Source organism: Pteronotus mesoamericanus, unplaced genomic scaffold (genome assembly GCF_021234165.1).
Source record: "Pteronotus mesoamericanus isolate MK-2021 breed Mesoamerican mustached bat unplaced genomic scaffold, CSHL_Meso_final contig_42, whole genome shotgun sequence".
Lineage (NCBI taxonomy): Eukaryota > Metazoa > Chordata > Mammalia > Chiroptera > Mormoopidae > Pteronotus > Pteronotus mesoamericanus.
The window spans coordinates 15,588,769-15,609,033 of record NW_026555157.1 but is presented as its reverse complement, the minus strand read 5'-3'; the positions used below and the strand labels follow the sequence as shown (position 1 = coordinate 15,609,033).

The 20,265-nt window shown below is 40.3% G+C and overlaps 1 protein-coding gene across 3 annotated transcripts in view; it reads left to right on the top strand.

The window, feature by feature from the left end:
- The window catches only part of CRYBG3 (crystallin beta-gamma domain containing 3), a 113,157-nt gene that overhangs the window by 39,139 nt on the left and 53,753 nt on the right, over positions 1-20,265 (top strand). For all 3 annotated transcript variants that reach the window (XM_054577398.1, XM_054577400.1, XM_054577399.1), the window contains 4 exons: positions 6,914-13,004; positions 14,566-14,610; positions 14,859-14,974; positions 15,962-16,109. In XM_054577398.1, coding sequence (XP_054433373.1) covers positions 6,914-13,004; positions 14,566-14,610; positions 14,859-14,974; positions 15,962-16,109 — 6,400 coding nt within the window. The remainder of the gene's footprint in view (positions 1-6,913; positions 13,005-14,565; positions 14,611-14,858; positions 14,975-15,961; positions 16,110-20,265) is intronic.

Below are 20,265 nucleotides of genomic sequence, written 5' to 3'. Positions count from 1 at the left end.
GTTTAATATAGGTCGTTAAAGAGTCCCTTCCGTAGTGAATGGCCTTATGCAAATGCTTCATGATTGGCTCTACCAAACATTCAGGAAGCAGGATAACTCCTTTCTTATTCGTTCCCCATCCACTGTCAGGACCTTCATTAAAACCCCAGCTCTTCGCTTTCTCTAAGGCTGCAGTCAAATGTTCAGGGTCAAATTGTGACAAGTCTAGAGTAAGTACCAACGGTATCATAAACACTCCTTTAGCAGCCTCTTCTGCTGCTCGATCAGCTAGATTGTTTCCTTTAGCCACTTCAGGGCCCTCTTTCTGACGCCCCGGGCAGTGCGTAACTGCCACCCGTAAAGGTCTCTGGACAGCTTATAATAATTTAAAATTTTCTATTGCATGCTTAATTTCCTTTTTCATTGGAGGTTGATAGTCCTCTTTCCTTCCAGATGGAACTATGTGCATACAAAATTAGAAAAGCGTACCTTGAGTTGGTTTACACATTCATTCTCCTTTTATGCGACAGTTCCACTGCCCTAGTCAGTGTAATCAGTTCACTTTCTGAGCAGAGGTTCCCAGCAGTAAAACCTTGCCTCTACTATTCCTTCCAGAGTCACAGCTGCATATCCAGCCTTTCTGTTTCCTTTGTCCATGTAACTGCCTCCATCTGCATAGAGTCCAGTCTGCCTCTTCCAGAGGGTGGTCCTATAAATGAATTCTGCTTGAATAAACCTCACCAGTTATCTCAGCACAGTCATACATTAGTGTGGCCGAGTCAGGCTCTGGGACAAGGGGAGCAGGATTTAACATACAGTTTTGAGGGAGACGTTGGTATTGTTGAAGAAAATTGCTTGGCACCTGCCCATTCTTCCAGCAGTGAGCCACAAATTTCCCTTTTGCTCCCGCAGGCTCAGCACTTGGCGGAGGTGCATAAATGGTGATAGGCTGTCCCAAGGAAAACTTCTGAGCTTCCTTGAAAGCCTGCAGATGGCTGCCACAGCTCTCAAGCAGGCTGGCCACCCCTGGGCAGTGTGATCTAGTTTCTTTGACAAGTATGTGATAGGTTAGGGAATGTCACTCAGCATTTGGGTAAGGACTCCGAGGGCAATGCCCTGTCTTTCATGGACACATAATTGTAGTAGGTTTGGAAGCCCCAAGGGTGATGCAGAAGCCACGTGCACCCTCAGGGACTCCAAGGCTTGGGTGCACTCCTTCGTCCTCTCTAAAGGGCTGTAGTCTGGTCCTTTCAGAGCTTCATACAGTGGTTTAGCAATGAGCCCAAAGTTTGGAATACAAATGTGGCAGTAGCCCGCTGTTCCCAGTAATCCTTTAAACTGTTCCCTGGTATCGAGAATTCTCTTTTGAATTATGGTTTCTTTTCTGTTTCCAATAAGACTTCTTTTGCCAGGTTCAAGCAGGAACCCAAGAAACCTTACTGCTTGTTGGCAAATCTGGGCCTTCTGTGCTAATGCTTAATAGTCACAAGGTGCCAGATGGTTCAAGGTAGTTACAGTATTAGTTAAACATTGCTGAAATGATGTCCCAGTAATTAAGAAGGCATCTATATATTGTAACAGAGTTCCTCCTTAAGTTCTTGCTCAGGGTCTCCTCCAAAATTATGAGTGAGTTATTGAAGCCTTGTGGTAAGGACTGTCCAGCAGTTGTCAGTCTTGACCCGAGATTCTGGGTCCTGCCATTCAAAAGCAAACAGCGTTTGAGAGTCTTGATCTGCTGGAATACAAAAAGAGGCATCTTTAAGTCCAATACTGAATATTGGAGGCTGTTGCTTGGGTATGCTCTTCACCAAAGTAGAAGGATTGGGACTGCAGTGTGGATGTTGTGTACAATGTCATTTATGGCCCTTAAATCTTGTACAAATCAATACTCATTTGAGTGGGATTTCTTAATAGGCAACATGGGTGTATAATGTGGAGAGTGGTAGGGCTGAGTAAAACTGTATTCCTAAAACTTCTGAATTATTGGGTGTATTCCTTCTAGGACCTCTTTCCTCAAAGGATACTGCCTCTTATTGGGAGTCCGTGTTCCTGGTTTGAGGTCGGCTTTAACAGGGGAGGCTCACTTAGCCCTCCCTGGCTTTCCAGCAGCCCGCACAGTGGAGTTTACTTGATTCTCAATTTCTTCTGGCCAGGGTCATTTTTCCTCTTCCACAGTTTCGTGAGGAGCTGCCAAACATGCTCCAGAGCTGTTGTTCCCCTGGAGAAAAAGTGATCTGAGTGCAGAATTTTGACATCAAATCCCTTTCTAGGAGAGGAATTGGACACTCAGGAATATATAAAAATTTATGAGTTAAAATTGTATCTCCCACAGCACATTCTAATGGTTTCAAGAAAAATTGGCTTTCAGGGCTTCCAGAAATTCCAGTTACAGTTATAGCCTGCCACGGGGACTCAGAGGTCTATCAACCATGGAATATATTGCTCCAATATCAATCAAAAAGTCTATAGTTTGGCCTCCCACTGTTAGTCTTACCCGAGACTCCTGGGGGGGGTGACTTTAATAGGTTGTAATGAGAGAACCTCCGGGCCCCCGTCGCTCATTGTCAGAGCAATTTCCTTTTCCCAGAATAACTCTCAAGTTCTCAGACTCTGACCTCCTTTTCCTTCGCTTGGGACACTCATTTTTCTAGTGCCCCTTTCCTTTGCAATATGCACATTGATCAGTGGCAAGCATTTTAGACAAGGGTCAGGAGCCTCTTGCCTTCCTATGGAATTGCCCCGAGGCCTGTTCCAAGAAAATAATGGCCACTTAGGCCTTTTTCTGTTCTCTGTTATTATAAACTTTGAAGGCAATGTCTACTAATTGGGAAGGATTCGTGCCTACTCCTCCCTCTAATTTCTGAGGTTTCTTTCTGATGCGAGGTGTACTTTGAGAGATAAAGGTCATATTCACCGTTATAAAATTTTCAGGCACTTATGGATCCAAATGAGTTTTTCTATAGGCCTGATAGATTCAAGAAACTCAGGTCCTCTGGGGGCTATTTTGGTACCACCTGTACCATATTTACACTTTTCTGCTTAGGGGTTCCTTTTTTAAGTCCCTCAAGGATACATCTCTTATAGTGCTCTAAGAGAGGAAGGCCATTCTCACGAGGGTCCCAGCTGGGCTTGGTTAAAGGTAGGGTCAGGAGGCCCATCTGGATTTTCTTGGTACAGTCTCCAAACCCCTTCATTTGCCTTATACAATACCAGCCTCTGCTCATCCCCCATAAGCAAAATGTTTAGTAAGTTCTAGTAAGTTCTGTATGTCTGCCCAGTTGGGATGGTAGGTAGCAAAAACTGATGAAACTAAGTCAGTTATTTTAGTAGGATCACCCCTATAAGAAATATGAGCTTTTCTAGTTTAACAGATCTGATGCAGGAAACTGAGTCTGAGCTCAATAATAGCCAATGGGCTGGCCCATCTGGCCCTACTCTCACTGGAAGTCTTCGCAAAGGGTGTTGCCCTGCCCCAGTAGGGGTTTGCCCTCCACTGAATTTGGTTCCCCAACAGGTTCGGGATGGAGAGACCAGTTCAGGCTCACCTCCAGCTCCCTCAGCTGAGTAGGGAAGATCATCCTCCAGACCTGGAGGAGCTGTGGGAATCTTGACCATGCTCACTGTAGCCTAACATCCTGATCTTCCTCTGAGCATCTGCTCTCTGCCACAGCAAATTCCCTTTTCTCTGGACCATTAATCTATTTCCTGCATCTTTATTATGTAAAGTTATAAAAGCTGGTATAGAAGGCATTTTATCCCACTTCCCTGATCTTTGACAAAACAACTCTAATTGCAGTGTGATATAGTAATTTAAAGACCCGTTCAGTCCCCAGTGCTCTCCTGAGTCTAGATTATGCGTAAACCAAGTAGTATTATAATTTAAAAAAATCCTTTTCTTTTTAGTCATAGGTTTATTAGCATAGGTTGACCAATCAGCCAAAACCTGCCCCAACAGCTTTTTCCTGGAACAAAAGCTCTTCCCCCCATTCTACCAGACAGAGCTCTTTAATATCACACAAACCGAACCAGAAGACACCTTAATTCCTGATGTCCGATCTAAGTGGTGATCCGGGACTGTAACCCTGAACCAGCAAGCACCATGATTCAATCAGGAAGTGAAGGCAGCAGGGAGTGCTGAGAGCTAAAGGAGAGCCCCCAAGTGAAATCCCTTGGCAGCTGCCAGGGAGTCTCCAGATCTGCACTGAGGGCTGCCAGTCCAGGCAGCCAGAGGGACTCCCCACAAATACCCAGGCTTACCAGTTAGTCCCAAAGTCTGTCCTGGCAGAGTCACCAGAATATGAAACCAGAAAAGTGGGCACTGCCTGTCACTACCAGAACCAATAAGCAGAAACAGGGTTGAATCTTTATGGGCTCTTTATTCAGGCGTCCGGCGATCTGAAAAGACAATGGGTTATGTACCCTAAAAGACCATCTTGCATTTCATCTCAAGCCCACCTTTTATATAAGTAGAAGAAAAGTGTAGGTAAGGGGTTTGGAATTCAGGGAAAAGGTTAATCAGATAAAAGTTGCAGTCCAGCAGTCTTGCTAACATCCTCTCATCCGTTGACCAGCGATTCTTTATCTGTGTCCTGGGCTGGGGACATCTCTCCCTGCAGCACAGTGGTTTAGATTCCATTTTGATTGCTTTCAGTCCTCCAGGGGCACAAAGGTGGAACTGCATGTGGGTCTCCCAGAGTCAGGGTAGGTCTGGTTATACATCCCAGTTCCTGGAACAGTAGCTTTTTACATGCATTAATTACTAAACTTATTAACTACATCTTAAAACTAAACGTTTTCCAACTCTTGAGTTCCCCCATCAGAAAGACATAACCATTGTCTCCGAGCTTGTAAGCAGTTTTATACATCAAGTGCCAGGAAGGGGGAAGAAAGATGTATACACCATCTGAAAAAATTGCATTAGCTGTAGGCAAAGGGGTGGGAGAAAGTATGGCAGGGCCAGCTCTGGGATACGTGCAGAGGCTGCTCCTGTGAATTGGCGGTAGGCTTCAGTCTGCAAGTAAGCAAGAGGTGGAGGTTCCTTAAATTGATGATGCCTGATTAAAATAATGTGTGGAAATAGCCACCCAGAATTTAATCTGAGGTTCCCACAGATATACCGAAATAGCAGTCTTTTGCCAGAGCTGGTCCACAGCTATAAACAAGCTAACGGTTCTTTCTCTTTCACTCTCTGGGTGCAGTAATTTTAATCTAGAACACCTTAGAATTTCCTCCTTGACAGGTTTATTTCTTTGGTACTGGACAGTGGAAAATGGAAAAGGATACTGTACCCCTTAATGCTGGTTAGTAAAGCCCTCCTTGTTAACAGAATAATTGCCTAAGGCAATTCTCCAGAACTGCCTCAGCAAAGAATGCTGATTCTTTTTGTTTGTTTTAATCTATATTTTTTTAATAAGGAAACAAGGCTCAGAAAACTAAGTAACATCCCCCAAATCACGTAGTTTATAACAATAATAGGAATTAATAACAACAGGAATAGCTGGTAGAGACTATGTGAGAAGTTTCCAACTCCTCCAAGTCCAATTTCAAGGCCAAACACTGGCTATGGGACCCAAGATCACTATATTGGAAAATTCCACAGGAAGAAATTCATCCATCTGAGACAGCTATTACAGTCTTTGGATCTTTCATTTTACAGTGCTAAGAAAAGTGATCTTGACTTAGGAGGAAAGGAAAAGACCACTGGACTCCCAGATTGACTGAGATAACAGGCTTCTTCCAGCTCCCCCCTTTAGAAATTCTACAGGTTATCAGGTTTTGAAGTACAGTTTTAGTAACTTCCTGTCAATGATTTTTAATTTGTTTAGGAAGTATATAAAAGTTGAATACCATTTTGGTTAAGTTAGTTTATTTTGACAGTATACATAAAGACTGCTTATAACTGGTTTTAGATACTATTTAAATAATATGTCTGGAAAAGCAATTTAGTAATAATTTTGAGAATCTGCATTTTAAGTATTAAAATTGTTTCTTTGGTTCTGTGATATGAATTTATTGCAAACAAGGGTATATTTAATTTTTATTGAAATGAGAATATTTCAAGTATAAAATGTTATTTTTTTAAGAGTGAATTAATTGAAGGTGTTTCACTGTCTTTCTCATGTAAAAATGCCCCTTTTTTTCTTTATAAGTTTCTAAAAAAATAAACAGATGTATTTAAAAGGGCTAGTAGTTTAATTTAGACAAGTTAATAAAGTAACCCATGAAGTACGCTTAAAAGAAATCCTCCTCAAAAGTCATTGTGAATGGTCCTGGCCGCTGTGGCTCAGTTGGTTGGGCATCATCCTGCAATTTGAAAGATTGCTGGTTAGATTCCTGGTCGGGGCACATGCCTGGGTTGCAGGTTTGGTCCCCCATCAGGGCACATGCAAGAGGCAGCCAATTGATGTTTCTTTCCCCTCTCTTTCTCCCTTTCTTCCCCTCTCTCTAGAATCAAAAAAGGTGGCCGGGGGCGGGGGAAGCATTGTGAAGGATTTTTATCTTCATGTAATTAAAATAATAAACAGCTTTGTAATTGTTTTTATGTATAGTTGACTCTGCAGATATCATTTTTAATATCCATAAAGCCTTTATATATATTGGGTAACATTTTTAAGATTGTTTTCCGTATATTAACTCATGCTTCCAATGTAATTTATATAGGAAGCTACTACTTTGTTGGATTGAAATTCTATAAAAAGTATTTTAATTCTTATATTTTCAACAGATTTATATACATGATGAGAATTTCTAATACCAAAGCTTTATTATAATTTGAAAAAACTGTCGCTGGTTTTGTAGTTTTTCTCTACATAGAAAAGTTAAAAGCCTTCCGTATTATGAAATATACTTCACCACAGTTTCTGGGATTACTTACTGTTAAGTGTTTCTAATTATATTTTCTGACAGTCTCATGCTGTTTTTTTTCCCCCCGCAGACAAGCGGATGGTAAACCAGAGAGGCCTTCAGTAACTTATGCAACGTATCAAGGTCCCAGACAAATTAGGAAATATTTGAAGCAACAGAGCATGTTAGAAACTGTGAATCCCTTGGACAGAGAAAATGAAAGTTCCGACTCTAGTACAAATGCACACATTGGTCCTGGGAGTGAGATTGAGGCTGGGATACTGTCATCTTTGTCATCCTCTAGCACAGACCTATCTATGCAAGGGCATATGCCGGGAGACCCATTAGAAGACTCTGATTATAGCAGAACAGGTCTCAGCACAGAAAGCCATCCAACAAACAACCCAGAAGTGCTGAATATTGCTTTTTCTAAGGATGTTTTAAATAAAAATGGTCCTGGGGGGCCTGAGGAAAGTAGGTCATCCCCTTCTTCTGTGACTAACTCTGGCTTTGCTGTCGGAGAATCTGACTCAGAACACCATTTAAGTTGTGTACCAGTTTCTCAGACTGACAGGAACTTGGTATGTTCAGCATTGTTTACAGGACGTTCCATTAGCACAGTTCCTCACAGCCCAGACTTTCAGGGGATAACTTCTACAGAGACTACAGCAAAAGCAAACAGCTCCATCATGAGTGGTGGGACACCAGTGCAAAGAGCAGAGCGTGCTGGGCCCGAGAGCCCTACTGTTTCTGACTTCTCTTGTAGTAAATCTGATGGAAGAGACACTACCAAACAGGAAAGTGCAGATTTGCCAAGTCCAAATAAATCAACTAGGCATGAAGACTTGCAGTCTCCAGAGAGCAAGTGTTCTGACAAGCAAACTGTAGATAACTCATCAAAGCAGGGTGCCAGGCACACCATTGCTCTTCAGAGGCATGCTGCGACAGACACGGAACTTGTGCATGAAGGCAGTAGGTTGTCTGCCCAAGATGCACAGAAAAAGTTGGCTGTTACAGAAATCAGGCAAGAAACAAGAAGTATCTCAGTCAGTGAACCCTCAACCTCAAGCCATGCAAAAGCTCCAGAAGATGAAATTGAGTTATTATCCAAAGATACTGACCAGGTGTCTGTAACAGAAACCAAAAGCCTTGATTTGGGGCCACCTGGCAAAGTGCCTCACATTCTTAGAACAAATCAAAAGGACCCTGCTGCTGTAAAGTGTATCGGTGAATCAACAGTTGAAGCACACTTAGAAAACAAAATAACCCCTGAACTGACTTATGGACTTTATAGAAGTCACGTTTCAGAATCTTTCCCTGACTCTAAGAGTCCTCAACAAGCCAAAGTATCACCTAATACCAGAACATGTTTTACCGTTGACTGTAAAAAATCAAATTTCAGTGCTTCATCTCCTACCTTTGTTTCTGGAGTTGGCATACTGAGCAGGTCAGATCCGCCTGTTGTAAAGAATGAAGGGTCTTCCATGCTCATTGAAAGTGGGGATGTTGATATTTTTGGTGTTTCCAGTGAGCCTAATGAGTGTCAAGAAGAAAATGTAGTGAATCACGTTGAGTCTGCAGACAGGAAGAGTCCTCCAGCTTGCCTTTACCGTGAGCATGCGTCTGTGATTCTTGAATCAGAGGAAGTTCTTCCCGACAGGAAAAGATACCAGGTTCCCCTGGACCTTGAAGCCAGTGGTACCCATTTGACTAGAGGGGACTCGAGATTTGAGTATAAAAGCATCTCTGAGGACCACAGTTCCACTTCATCTCCAGGCCTTAACAGAGAAGAGTTAATGCTTTCCAACAGTAAAGCAAAGAAGAGCACTACAGAGAAGTCTGGTTCTCTTTCCTTGGAAACCAAAACTAGTAACATTGCTAAAGTTTTATCAAAAGCTGAAGTTGATGGTCAGAACACTGTTCCTATTGAGTCACATTCTAGAAGAGGAAAAACTGTAGCCCTTTCCAAGATATCTGTTTCCCAAACAGAGCCTAGAGGTATTTCTCAGGACAAAATTTCTCCTCCGTTTGAAATTATAGATGTGCCGGCAAAGCCTGTTTTATCAGAATTAACCCCTCTCGAGGCTGAACAGGACAAAAGTTATCAATTGGTAGACCATGAAGAGATTAAAGAGACGTGTTCAGATGCTGGGCTTAAAGAGAATTGCCAAGCTGAAGTTTCTCCTTCTGTCTCCAGATATCAAGGTGAAAAGGAAACAGAGGTAGAAGTGTTAGGTCATCCTCCTTTTATTCTAAAAAATAATACATATGGGATTTTACCTCCTGTTCATGATGAAAAAGCCAACACTTGTGTCATTTATGAACCTTCAGATATTTGTAGGACTGAAAAGATTTCAGGTTTTGCAGAAATGGAAGAATTGAGCTTAACTAATACTTGCCCAAAATTCCAAGAAACTGACAGCACAAAAGTAAGTTCACCTTTTCTGGGTTCTAATATCACTTTGGAAAAAAACAGTTTTGCATCTGAAGATTCAGGCTTTCTTAACGTTCCCTCTGTGCCTAGATCCACAAAGAAAGCCTCTTCTCACGGAAAGAAAGAGAACACCCATGTCCTAAGTGGTGGTACTGATAGCATGTCTTCCTCCAGCGCTGAAGAAGGCAGCATGATTAAAAGGTCACATCATCCCCAAAGTAATTTTAGTTCTGTAGAAGTTACTGCAGATGTCACACATGAAGGTGCCATCTTAACTAGCCTGCTGCACCCTGAAAGCTCCTATTTAGGATTTGAACCATCTATACCAACAGGGGCAGAAGTGACCGCATCTCAGGAACATTCTGATAATTACACTAGGGAGGTATCTCTTGGTTTCCCAACTGCTGCCCAGTTTGACAGGCCGATGGAAGGAGAGACTGGAGCAGTTGCTGGGGCCTCAGCGTCAGTTAACAGCTCAGGCCAGCAGTGTTCTGAAGCATCTGCTGAGCATGTAGCAGCAAGGAAGAGAGCACGTGACCAATTTTTGGACATCAAAAGTATTTCACTTAACAAGGCTGATACTTTGATTGGTGAGGTTATTAATTCTGTTAGGGAAGACCTCAAATCCAAACACACAGTTGATCTGTGCCAGGAGCATTTAGCCAAAAGTGGCATAATGAATCCTGGTTCCCTGAAAGGAGATGACACATCTGAGAAGAACCCATCAGATGTGACACTGGCAGGGATCCAAGTGACAGAGCATTTGGAAGAGCAGGACTTGGAAAACTTGTCAGGAGCCCGAGGGGAAGAAGAGACCTGTGTTTCACCTGCGCCTGGTGAGAAGAGTCTCCTTTTTGATTCCGATAGAAAGAATGTGTCTTGTTTGTTAGAAGATCAAGCTAGGGAATTAGTCAATGAGATTATTAATTCAGCCCAAGAACATATAACAAATGATGCTTTTGGAGATACTGAGAATACCTGGGTCTCTGAACTTCAGACTAATACTTCAAAAATTCTGAACAGTGATAGTGTTACGCCTCGTGTAAAGGAGTTCTTGGTGTCAGAACAGGTAGTAAATCAAAGCACATGTGAAATTAGTGAAAATAAGGTATTAGGTAGATTCTTCACTGGAAGCAACTTAGGTAGTGACACAGAGTCATTTAAAGGAAAAGAAGTTGTCCCTTATCCAAAATCCCCATCTTCTGGAAATGGAGCTGGACAGTCTGATGCTATAAACTTGCAGGACTCAGATACTGTTTTACTAGATGAAGACTTGCCCCATAAAGGCTTAGCTGATAGAGGAGAAGCACATTTACTTCTCAAAGAGGACTCTAAAGAGAAAACGGAAATAGAATATGTGGATAATCACAAAACGGGGAGAGAGGATGCTAGAACTCTGGTATTAAATTTGGCATGGCCTCCATTCACAGATGATGACATCCATGGACCTGGGACATCCAAAAGCAGTTTGTCTGACAGCCTTGTGTGTCTATCTGAAAAAGGCTTGCTGGGACACGGTAATAAAAGCACTCCCCTTGCCATGTCTGAAGTAGGGAAAGTACACAAAAAGGATACTGAAGTAAATATAGGAAAAATGGAGTTTATCCCTTCCATGTTAGAAATGGGCAAAACACACAAGGATGCTGAATTGACTAGTATGAAAAATGAGGCAGTCCCTCTTATGTCAGAGATGGGAGGAGCACATAAAAGGGATGAAGAGTTGAATAGCACAAAAACTGAGCCAACAGCCGACAGTTTTAAAATGCGAGAAGTATACCAAATGGATGCTGAGAGGTATGAAAAAACAGAGGGATTACCTGCCCGTTTAGGGATGGAAAAAGCTCATAAGATGGGGGACACTGAAAGAGATATTGGCAAAACTGATGTGATGCCTGTCGTGTCAGAAGTGAAAAGCATCTATCAGAAAGATGCTGAGGGAATTGCTGGAAAGACTGAAGTGATACCTGCTACATTAGGAATAGAAAATATGTACCAAAAGCATGCTGAAGGTGATGTTGGCAAGGCCGGGGTGACACCAGTTCTGTCAGAAAGGGAAACTACCTTCCAAAAAGATGTTGAGGAGATTACTGAAAAGGCTGAAGCGATACCGCCTACACTAGAAATAGAAGATATTTACCAGAAGGATGCTGACGGAGATAAGGACAACATTGAGGTGATGCCCGTGGTTTTGGAAGTGGTAAATGTCCACCATGAAGATGCTGAGGGGATCCCTGGGAAGGCTGAGAGGCCTGTGCTGGAAATGGAAAACACATTCCAAATGGATGCTGATGGAGTTACTAGGAAAACTGAAATGGCACCTTTTGGGTTGGAAGTGAAAAAAGCACACAAGAAGGCAGCCCCCGCCTCTTTAGAAATGGAAAAAGCATGCAAAAGGGATGCAGAAGGGACCATTGGGACCATTGTGTCCATGCCCTCTGTGATAGAAATGGAGAGAACATCCCCAGAAGATCCTGATGGGACTATTAGGAAATACCCCATGGTATCTGCAGGGGTAAGTGTGGGGATAACATACGGAGCAGGTCTGGAATTGCCCGTTACACAAGCAGAGGCCACGCCTCCCATATTTGAACCTGATAAAGGATCCCAAGAGTATGCTGAAGAGAGTATTGGAGAAATGGAGGAAGAGCTCTCTGAAGTAAAGGAAGGCTTAATAGCACATGACAATAGACTTGCTTCATATTTCAGGGGATATGAGTCACCTACGTTAAGTAAGGATTATGAAGGCTACCCAGCCTTAGCAATGCTAGATTTTGAACCTGTGGATACCATAGGAAGGCTAGACAACAGAACATATGTTACTACAGTGGATGACAATACAAGAGATCTAGGTGATTATAGTGATGAAAAAGAAGACTCTAATCTAGCCTTCATTTCGCAGGATGAACAAGAAAGTTCTTCCTTTACTATATTGTATGAAGAACCCCTTCAAGATGAGGACAGGTATGCTACTGCCAAAGTAAGAAGAGCACACAGTCTCTTGTTTCCTGACACACCCCCCGACAGCATGCCTGTCCTCACATGTGAAAGGTCTGAGAGTAGAACTGACCTGGTCCATCATTTTGAAAAGGGTGCTAAAATAGATAGTGATAGTTCAGAAAAGTTCTTATCAGTGGAGGCCAAAAGGTACAAAGTTTATCCTTTAGCTTTGTCTCCCATTTATGAGGATGACAGCTCTCAGGAGGACATTCTGTCCAACGAGGCCTCGCCTGGGCATCATGGTTCCACAAAATCTAGAGATGGTGCCAACCAGCCCTGTTCTGTTTTATCACTTCTCCAGTCAGTATCAGAGCGTTTAAAGATGAATTTTGATGAAGACGACAGGCAGGAGTTAGGGGAAGAGGAAGAAGAATCATTGCATAAAGGAAGTCTGACAGCTACAAGGGGGGAAACCGTTACCATCAAGCTGCCAGATCCTTCAGTCACCTTCTACCCTGATGATGACCAGGAAAGGACTGGAATTTCTAAGGGTTCATCTGTAAGGATAAATGAACCAACTACCTCCAATCTGCAGATAGGTCTATGGCCAGAAAAGGCCTCCTATCTACAAAAATCTGACCTTACCTCTAAACTCCATTCTTCTGTAAAGAGTGCTTATCATCAGTATTTGCAGACTTCGAAAACCCGTTGCTCAGAAAAAGGAGCCAGATTTGGTGGGACTTTGCAGGAACCAGTGTCAAAATATTTCCGTGCTCAAGACAACTCAGGCAGATTAAGCCCATTCACAGAGGTAAGTTATTTTGATTATTAACTAGTGAAGTGTACTTTTTAATCATAAATCATCTAGAAGCTTAAGAAAATCAATGTTTTGGTGTATAAGGATTGTTTTAAAAAATATCAGAGGTTACTTTATTCCTTGGTCAAAGTGTATCATAAGTTATGTATTTTAGCTGAACTGTTACATTGAGGAAAAATTGCCCAAAATTTAAAGGCAGTGAAGCAAGTTATTTTCAAATTTTTTTTTTGCTATATTTTCAAACTAAATTAAATGAAAAGATTCTGAATTTTTCAAGGGACCATATGTGAGAAATCATGAACATATTTCATAATAGTTAAAAATATTTTAAATACTTAAAAATATTTTGTTACTTTTTTTAATCCTCACATGAGCGTACATTTATTGATTTTAGAGAGAGAAAGAAAGAAACATCAATGTGAGAGAGAAACATGGATCTGTTGCTTCCTGTACATACCCCAACTGGGGGCCAAACCCCCAACCTAGGTATGTGCCCTGACCAAGGGTTGAACCCACAGACTTTAGGTGCATGGGATGATGCTCCAACTAACTGAGCCACCCGGCCAGGGCCTTAAAAATATTTTAGCTGTTTGGTTGACAGCCTCCTCTCACTGTAGTTGCTCATTGTTCATTCAAACCAGAACAATGAACAGCCTCATTCAAAGAAAAAGCTATAACACATTTGGAAAACGCTTTGAAATTCAGTTACATTTTTCTTTGACTTAAAAATGTTTAAATATCTAATGTAAAATATTCATTGAGGGTAGGACTTTCCTTTCTGGCATTCCCAAGATTATGGAACTTTCTCTAGGAGTCCCAAGGCCTGCATCTTTACCTGGAATGGCCTTAGGAACAAATAGTAATATTTGAATACCAATCAACAGCTTGCAAGGCAAAGTCATTTTAAAAGAAATGATGGGATTTAAAGAAATGTTTCTTTAATGGTTTCCCTGTTACTTACCAAATCAAGAAGAGTTCCCGCACTCTGTGATACACAGCCTCCAAATTTGGTTTATTCAGCCTTGCCTCCCTGTGCTCTGGTTATATGCCCTGTGTTTCCTACCACTGTAATTTTTTCCAAGATGGTTCTCTTCCTGGAATTTTTTTCTGGACTTCCCCTACCCCATGTTTTTTCACTTACTGAAATTCAGTTTTCCAAGGTCTTCTCCATACCACTTCTCAACAAGCCCCTTCTGAACCTTTGCCATCACCTCACCTCCATTACCCTGGTGCCGTTTCCCTTAATTTTCATAACCTGGCGTTTTTTTTGTGTTTTACCTGTGGGTTTAACTTAGCACCCCACTTAGAGGAGTCATGAGAGCGCAGTCAACTATTTCTTCCCTCCAAGCTCTAAGCTTCTCGAGGGTAGAGACAACACATTATTTTCCTTTATATTTACCTTTATTTCCTTGTAGCACCCAGAGGGACACCTTGCACATAATGTCACTAAGTAAGCGTGATAAATTGGACTTGTTTGTGATGGCTGAGAAAGTGAGTTGTATATCTTCCCACTGATCTTTCTTAAGGCTTACTCCTTTCACTTTTATTATTTCAGAATGTTGACAGACAAACTCTGAGATGTAACCCAAGACCTGGGAAGGTAAGCGTAAGTTGTTTACGTAGAGTAATATACAATATGAAAAGTGGAGTTATTTTTAGGTTGGGAGAGTTTTAAGTACCTACTTTGAACTGATTTAGGAAAGGGTTATTTTACTCAAAGATTTAACATCTAAAGTAATGTTTTCTTTACATATTCAGGACATTTTATTTTCTATATTCTAGGACTTTTTACAATTTTAAATGCATTTTTTAAGAATAGTTATTGGGCCTGTTTTCTCTATGTTTCAGATGGTTATCTATGATCTCCATGGAAGTAAATATAAACAAGAGGTCTATTGTAACATTCTCGATGCTACCTCATGGTCCTTTCCGAATGGGGTACTGATAAAAGTTGTAAGGGGCTGGTAAGAGATCTCTCAAAATTTTATAGCATTTCCCCTCCCCAAATTAAATGTTTTTTTGCCATTTGTATTTTTTATTAAAGTCACATTCCTTTCCCTTTTGCTTTTAATATAATATCTTGAAACATTAGTATTTTATAATTTAATTGTTCTATTTCCTGTGGCAGAAAATATACTCTGTTTTTAGTGCTTAAAGCTGGCAGTTAAGTACCAAGATCTACTGTATACAATATACCAATCAATACCATTGTGTAACTGCATTATTAGCGGGATAGATTCGGTAAGTTGTGCTGAAGGCTTCAGTTGAATGAAGCATAACTTTGGAAACAAGTTCAAAATTTGTGGGATGCTAAGGAATGAGAAAGCCACGTACTTAAAGTCATTTGTGCAGCTGCCTTGTTCAAAAAGTGAAGGATTCTTTGTATAGTGTAAAAATGAGGGAAAATCTCATTTGTTTTTCTGAACCTTGTCCAGTGGATCTGTTAGAGCTAGGATTTCTCTGTCCAGTATTTCTGTTACCAACTGGTCGGTATTCATGTTGTAAGCATTATGGTACAGTACTCTCTTCATGTGATAAAAGTGGGACACATGTGCTTTGTTAACCAGGGTCAAGCAAATTAGGATAGAAGTGGAATTTGGACTTGTTAAGCTGTTGTTCTTAATATAAGTTTATAACTTTGTGTATATAACACCTATATATCGCCTTTGTGTATATAACACACACACACACACACACATATCTATATATATATATAGTAGTACTACATTCAGGATGTATTATTTCTAAGTTCATTCTTTCTTACAGTGTTTGTACTTAAACTAGCATTTATCATCATTTCAAAAATAGGATTATATAGTAATAGTGGAAAATAACCCAGATTTAAAAATGCAACTAGATAAGATGGTCTATGACTTACTAAGTATCATTTGTTTTATGCCTCATTTCTTAGGACATTAATGATCATTGATCATGTTTTTGTATTTGTTCAGCTGGATTTTGTATGAGAAGCCACATTTCCAAGGTCAGAAATGTGTGTTAGAAGAAGGGGAAAAGGTATTAAATCGTGACTGGATCCTTCAGAACAGAAAGCGCCCACAAAGAAGTTTCGTATTGGGCTCTATCAAACGTGTCTTAAAAGTAAGAGAGGTGTTGATTTTCTTCCATTTTTCATCTTGTTTTGTTTGTCATGTAGTAAAGTTGTGCTTTGATCTAGCAGGTTTAGAAATAGTTGCCATAATTTGTGCTAATTTTATTCATTTTTATTATATTAATGATAATCTTTTTACATTATACATATAAAGTATTAAATGTTAATTTAAAATGTTACTGGTAATAATATATATATAGTTAATAGTAGTAGGAATATATCATCTGGGCATCTTTAGGAAAATAGTCAATATTTCAATTCAAATATACACTTTTTCTAGTGTAGATTTCTACTCCTTTGTGTAGTTCTGTGTGTGTATGTATCTATGTGAGTGAGTGAGAGAGAGAGAGAGAGAGCAAAGTGTTAGAAGAACACTTTATGTTTAAGCAATATTATTTAATACTAAGATGAAAACAGTCTTTCAGTATAAACAAAATTTTGTTGGAAGTGCTGTGGTAGTTTAGAGGAAGAGTGAATTAGTGATAAGGACAGATGTAAGATATGGAGAGAATTCTCCCTTTTTTTTTTCTTTTTTAAAAATTTTTCATTGTATTTTTTTCATTATCATTTAAACCCCTTGTACTCTCTCCCCACTGCAATCACCACACCGTTGTCCATGTCCGGGAGTCCTTTTTCCTTTTTACTGAAAGCCACTAATCTTCCCTCCCACTCCCAAGAACTGTCAAGCCTGCTCTCTATCTGTGAGTCTGTCTCTATTTTGCTTGTTAGTTCAGTTTGTTCACTGGATTCCACATGTAAATAAAATTATATGGTGTTTGCCTTTCTCTGACTGGCTTATTTCATTTAGCATAATGTTCTCCAGGTCCATCCATGCTGTTGCAAAGGATGAGATTTTCTTCTCTTTTACGGTCAAGCAGAATTCCATTGTGTAAATGTCCCATAGTTGTTTTATCCACTCATCTTTTGATGGGCACTTGGGCTGCTTCCAAATCATGGCGATTGTAAATAATGCCGCAAGGAACATAAGGGTGCTTATGATCTTTCAAATCAATGTTTTGTGTTCCTTTGGATATTTCCCCTGCAGTGGGATCTCTGGATCAAAGGCAGATCCATTTTTAATTTTTTGAGGTATCTCCATACTGCTTTCCACAGTGGCTGCACCAGTCCGCGTTCCCACCAAAAGAACAAAAGGGTTCCCCTTTCCCCACATCCTTGCCAGCGCTTGTTGTTTGTTGATTTATTGATGACAGCCATTCTGACAGGTGTACAGGTGGGAGATGATGTCTCATTATGGTTTTAATTTGCATTTCTCTGATGCTTAGTGATGTTGAGCATGTTTTCATAGGTCTGTTAGCCATCTGTATGTCCTCTTTGGAGAAATGTCTATTTAGGCTCTTTGCCCATTTTTTAGTTGGGTTGTTTGGGTTTTTTGGTGTTGTTTTGTAAGTTCTTTATAAATTTTGGATATTAACCCTTTATCACATGTATCGACAAATATGTCCTCCCATTCCATGGGGCTGTCTTTTTATTTTGTTGATGATTTCTTTGCTGTGGAAAAACTTTTTAGTTTAGTATAGTCCTATTTGTTTATTTTTTTCTTTTGTTTGCCTAGCATGGGGAGATATATCAGATAATATATTGCTACAAGCAATGTCCAAGATTTTACTGCCTGTAGTTTCTTCTAGGATTTTTATGGTTTTGGCTCTAATATTTAAGTCTTTAATCTATTTTGAATTTGTTCTTGTGTGTGGTGAAAAAAGGTACTCTAGTTTCATTTTTTTAGCATATATCTGTCCAATTTTCCCAGCACCATTTATTGAATAAATTATTTTTAACCTATTGTATGTGCTTGTTTCCTCTGTTGAATATTAATTGACTATCAAGGTGTGGGTTTATTTCTGGGCTCTCTATTCTGTTTCATTGATCTATGTGTCTTTTTATGCCTAACATGTAGTCTTAAGAGTACCTTCAGCAGAAACATAGCACATAATTTAGCTTAATTACTCCTATGGTAGTCAAGAACATACTTTTTTTACAAATTATAGAGATTTCTTTTATGCGCTTAAAACAAAAATTGATAGTTATTTGAGTTGATGTTATTAAACCCTTGAGAGTTGTGGTAGCATACAGAAAAACGTGTATTATCATAAAAGGGTGTCTGCATGTGTTTTATATGAATTAATACTTTGCAAAACTGTAGCAAACCTATGTCTAAAAATATCTGTGTCTGCTTTTGGACCCAGTACTGTGATGAGCACTGAGGATGGGAATACAAGTAGGATAGGCTCTCTTGCCTCAGGTTGCTTGAAGACCAGAGAGAGACAGCAGAGTCACATGACCATAGAGGTGAGATGGGCTCTGCAAGCCCCAGGGGTGCACCGAGCAGAGGCATCTCTCCTGGAGGAGGTGGCACCGACTGGACTCCTGAGAGAGCAAGCAGGAGTTAGGTAGCAGAGGAAATTCGAGGGGTTTCCTGCCAGAGGATTGGTGGCACTGCAGGGAGATTGATGGCTGTAGCGTAAGGGGCAGTGTTCCTTTGTAGTGCTCACTTAATTGGCTAACTCACTAGAAATTCCTTGAAGTGAATAATTAGTTTATAGGTGGAATCTTCTAAGATTTAAATAACTTGCGGTTTTGTGCCTGCCTTGTGAATGTCAGGTACCACGCCAGGCCTGGTGGGGGGAAAAAAAAGACGAATACGATATTACAAACAGCAACCTCCTCCCCCTTCCTTAATTAAACAACAGTGAAATCAAACAAAAACTCAATCTGTTGAGAATGGGTACATAAATGGGTATTTGCACATCTGCCATTTGCTTGGAATATATTACAAGAATAAATCATGCTTGCATTTTTTTCCTTCTTCCATTGTTCTTGCAGTCTTGTTTAAATTGCCTTGTTAAAATTGCCTTGTTAGGGCCCACGTATCTTGAACAGGCTAGGAACTTTTAGTGAGGAAGGAAAATAAAACTATTGAGCATCGAATGGAAAAGACATTAGCATTGTTCTAAATATTTAACAAAGTAAGAATCAAGCATCAAACTGCTTCCTTTCTCCAGCCGTGTCAAAATGCTGCCTATTGATAGCTTTACTTTCATGGTGGCCATTCCAAATTCACTTAGGCCTTATTTCATCGCCTTGTAGTTGCTTTAACATGACCAGTCAACATTTTGATGTTCTTTCAGGATAATATGCGAGGAGGGACAGCAGCCCAAGCCGATGCCATCAGTTGTCAGCAATGGTAGATTCTGCCCCAGGGCCATCTTTGCCCCCAGTGGAAGTGACTGGGGTGGGGCAGCAGTGTAGTGAATCTCGAGTCAAGTGCCTTCTTTTCTCAAACAGGAGAAATGGATATTGCAATTACTGTGTTTACTATGCATCTTTTTTAAAGGAATGACATTTTTGTTATAGTCAGAAGTTAATTCGGTTGTCCCTTCATGAATGAGCCAAGAAGAAAGAGATCGGTTGTTAGATCAGTGACCAAAGGTATTTTATGGAAGGTGGAGACAAGTGATCATCTTACTGTTTTTGTTGACTGTAATTCTTTCCCGCCCTTCTTCTCTCCTGTACCTTTGTCTCCCTTCCAGCTAATTGCTTTAATAGTCTAAGCTGGAAAATGTCACCAAAATATATTTGTAAAGTATATATCATGGCTAGAAAAGTCTGGGAGAAAGCCATATAAACTTTTCTAAGAGTAAACTGTTTATTGTTGCTAGGCTACTATAAAGCACCCTTGAGTCACTAATCGGTGAAATCCTTTTCAGTCAACTGGAGAAGGAAAAATTGATCCTCTAGTAAAGATAGATGACAGCATAAGCATTCTTATTTTTGTTTATTTTCCATTTTTTAGCCATTGTCATGCTTGTTCCATTATGCTGTTTCCTTCGTGTTGTGGTAGACTTGAATGCCTCTTAGCTTTTTCCCTTTTAAAGTACACCGCCCAAACATTGTTTGTATAACACAATGCAGAGGAAACTTATTTGCGTGCAACACTTAGTTATGTATTCTGTTACTGCACTGCAGATCCCTGGGGGAACATGAATATGGCAGCAATTCTGTTACTAGAACTCTATTATTAACAGCAAACAAAAGAGCCTTGAAGATTGACAGGTGACTGCTCTGGACATTTCTGGCTATTTTGAAATGAAACTTTAGAAAGAAATATATTTTTATACTTTAAAGAAT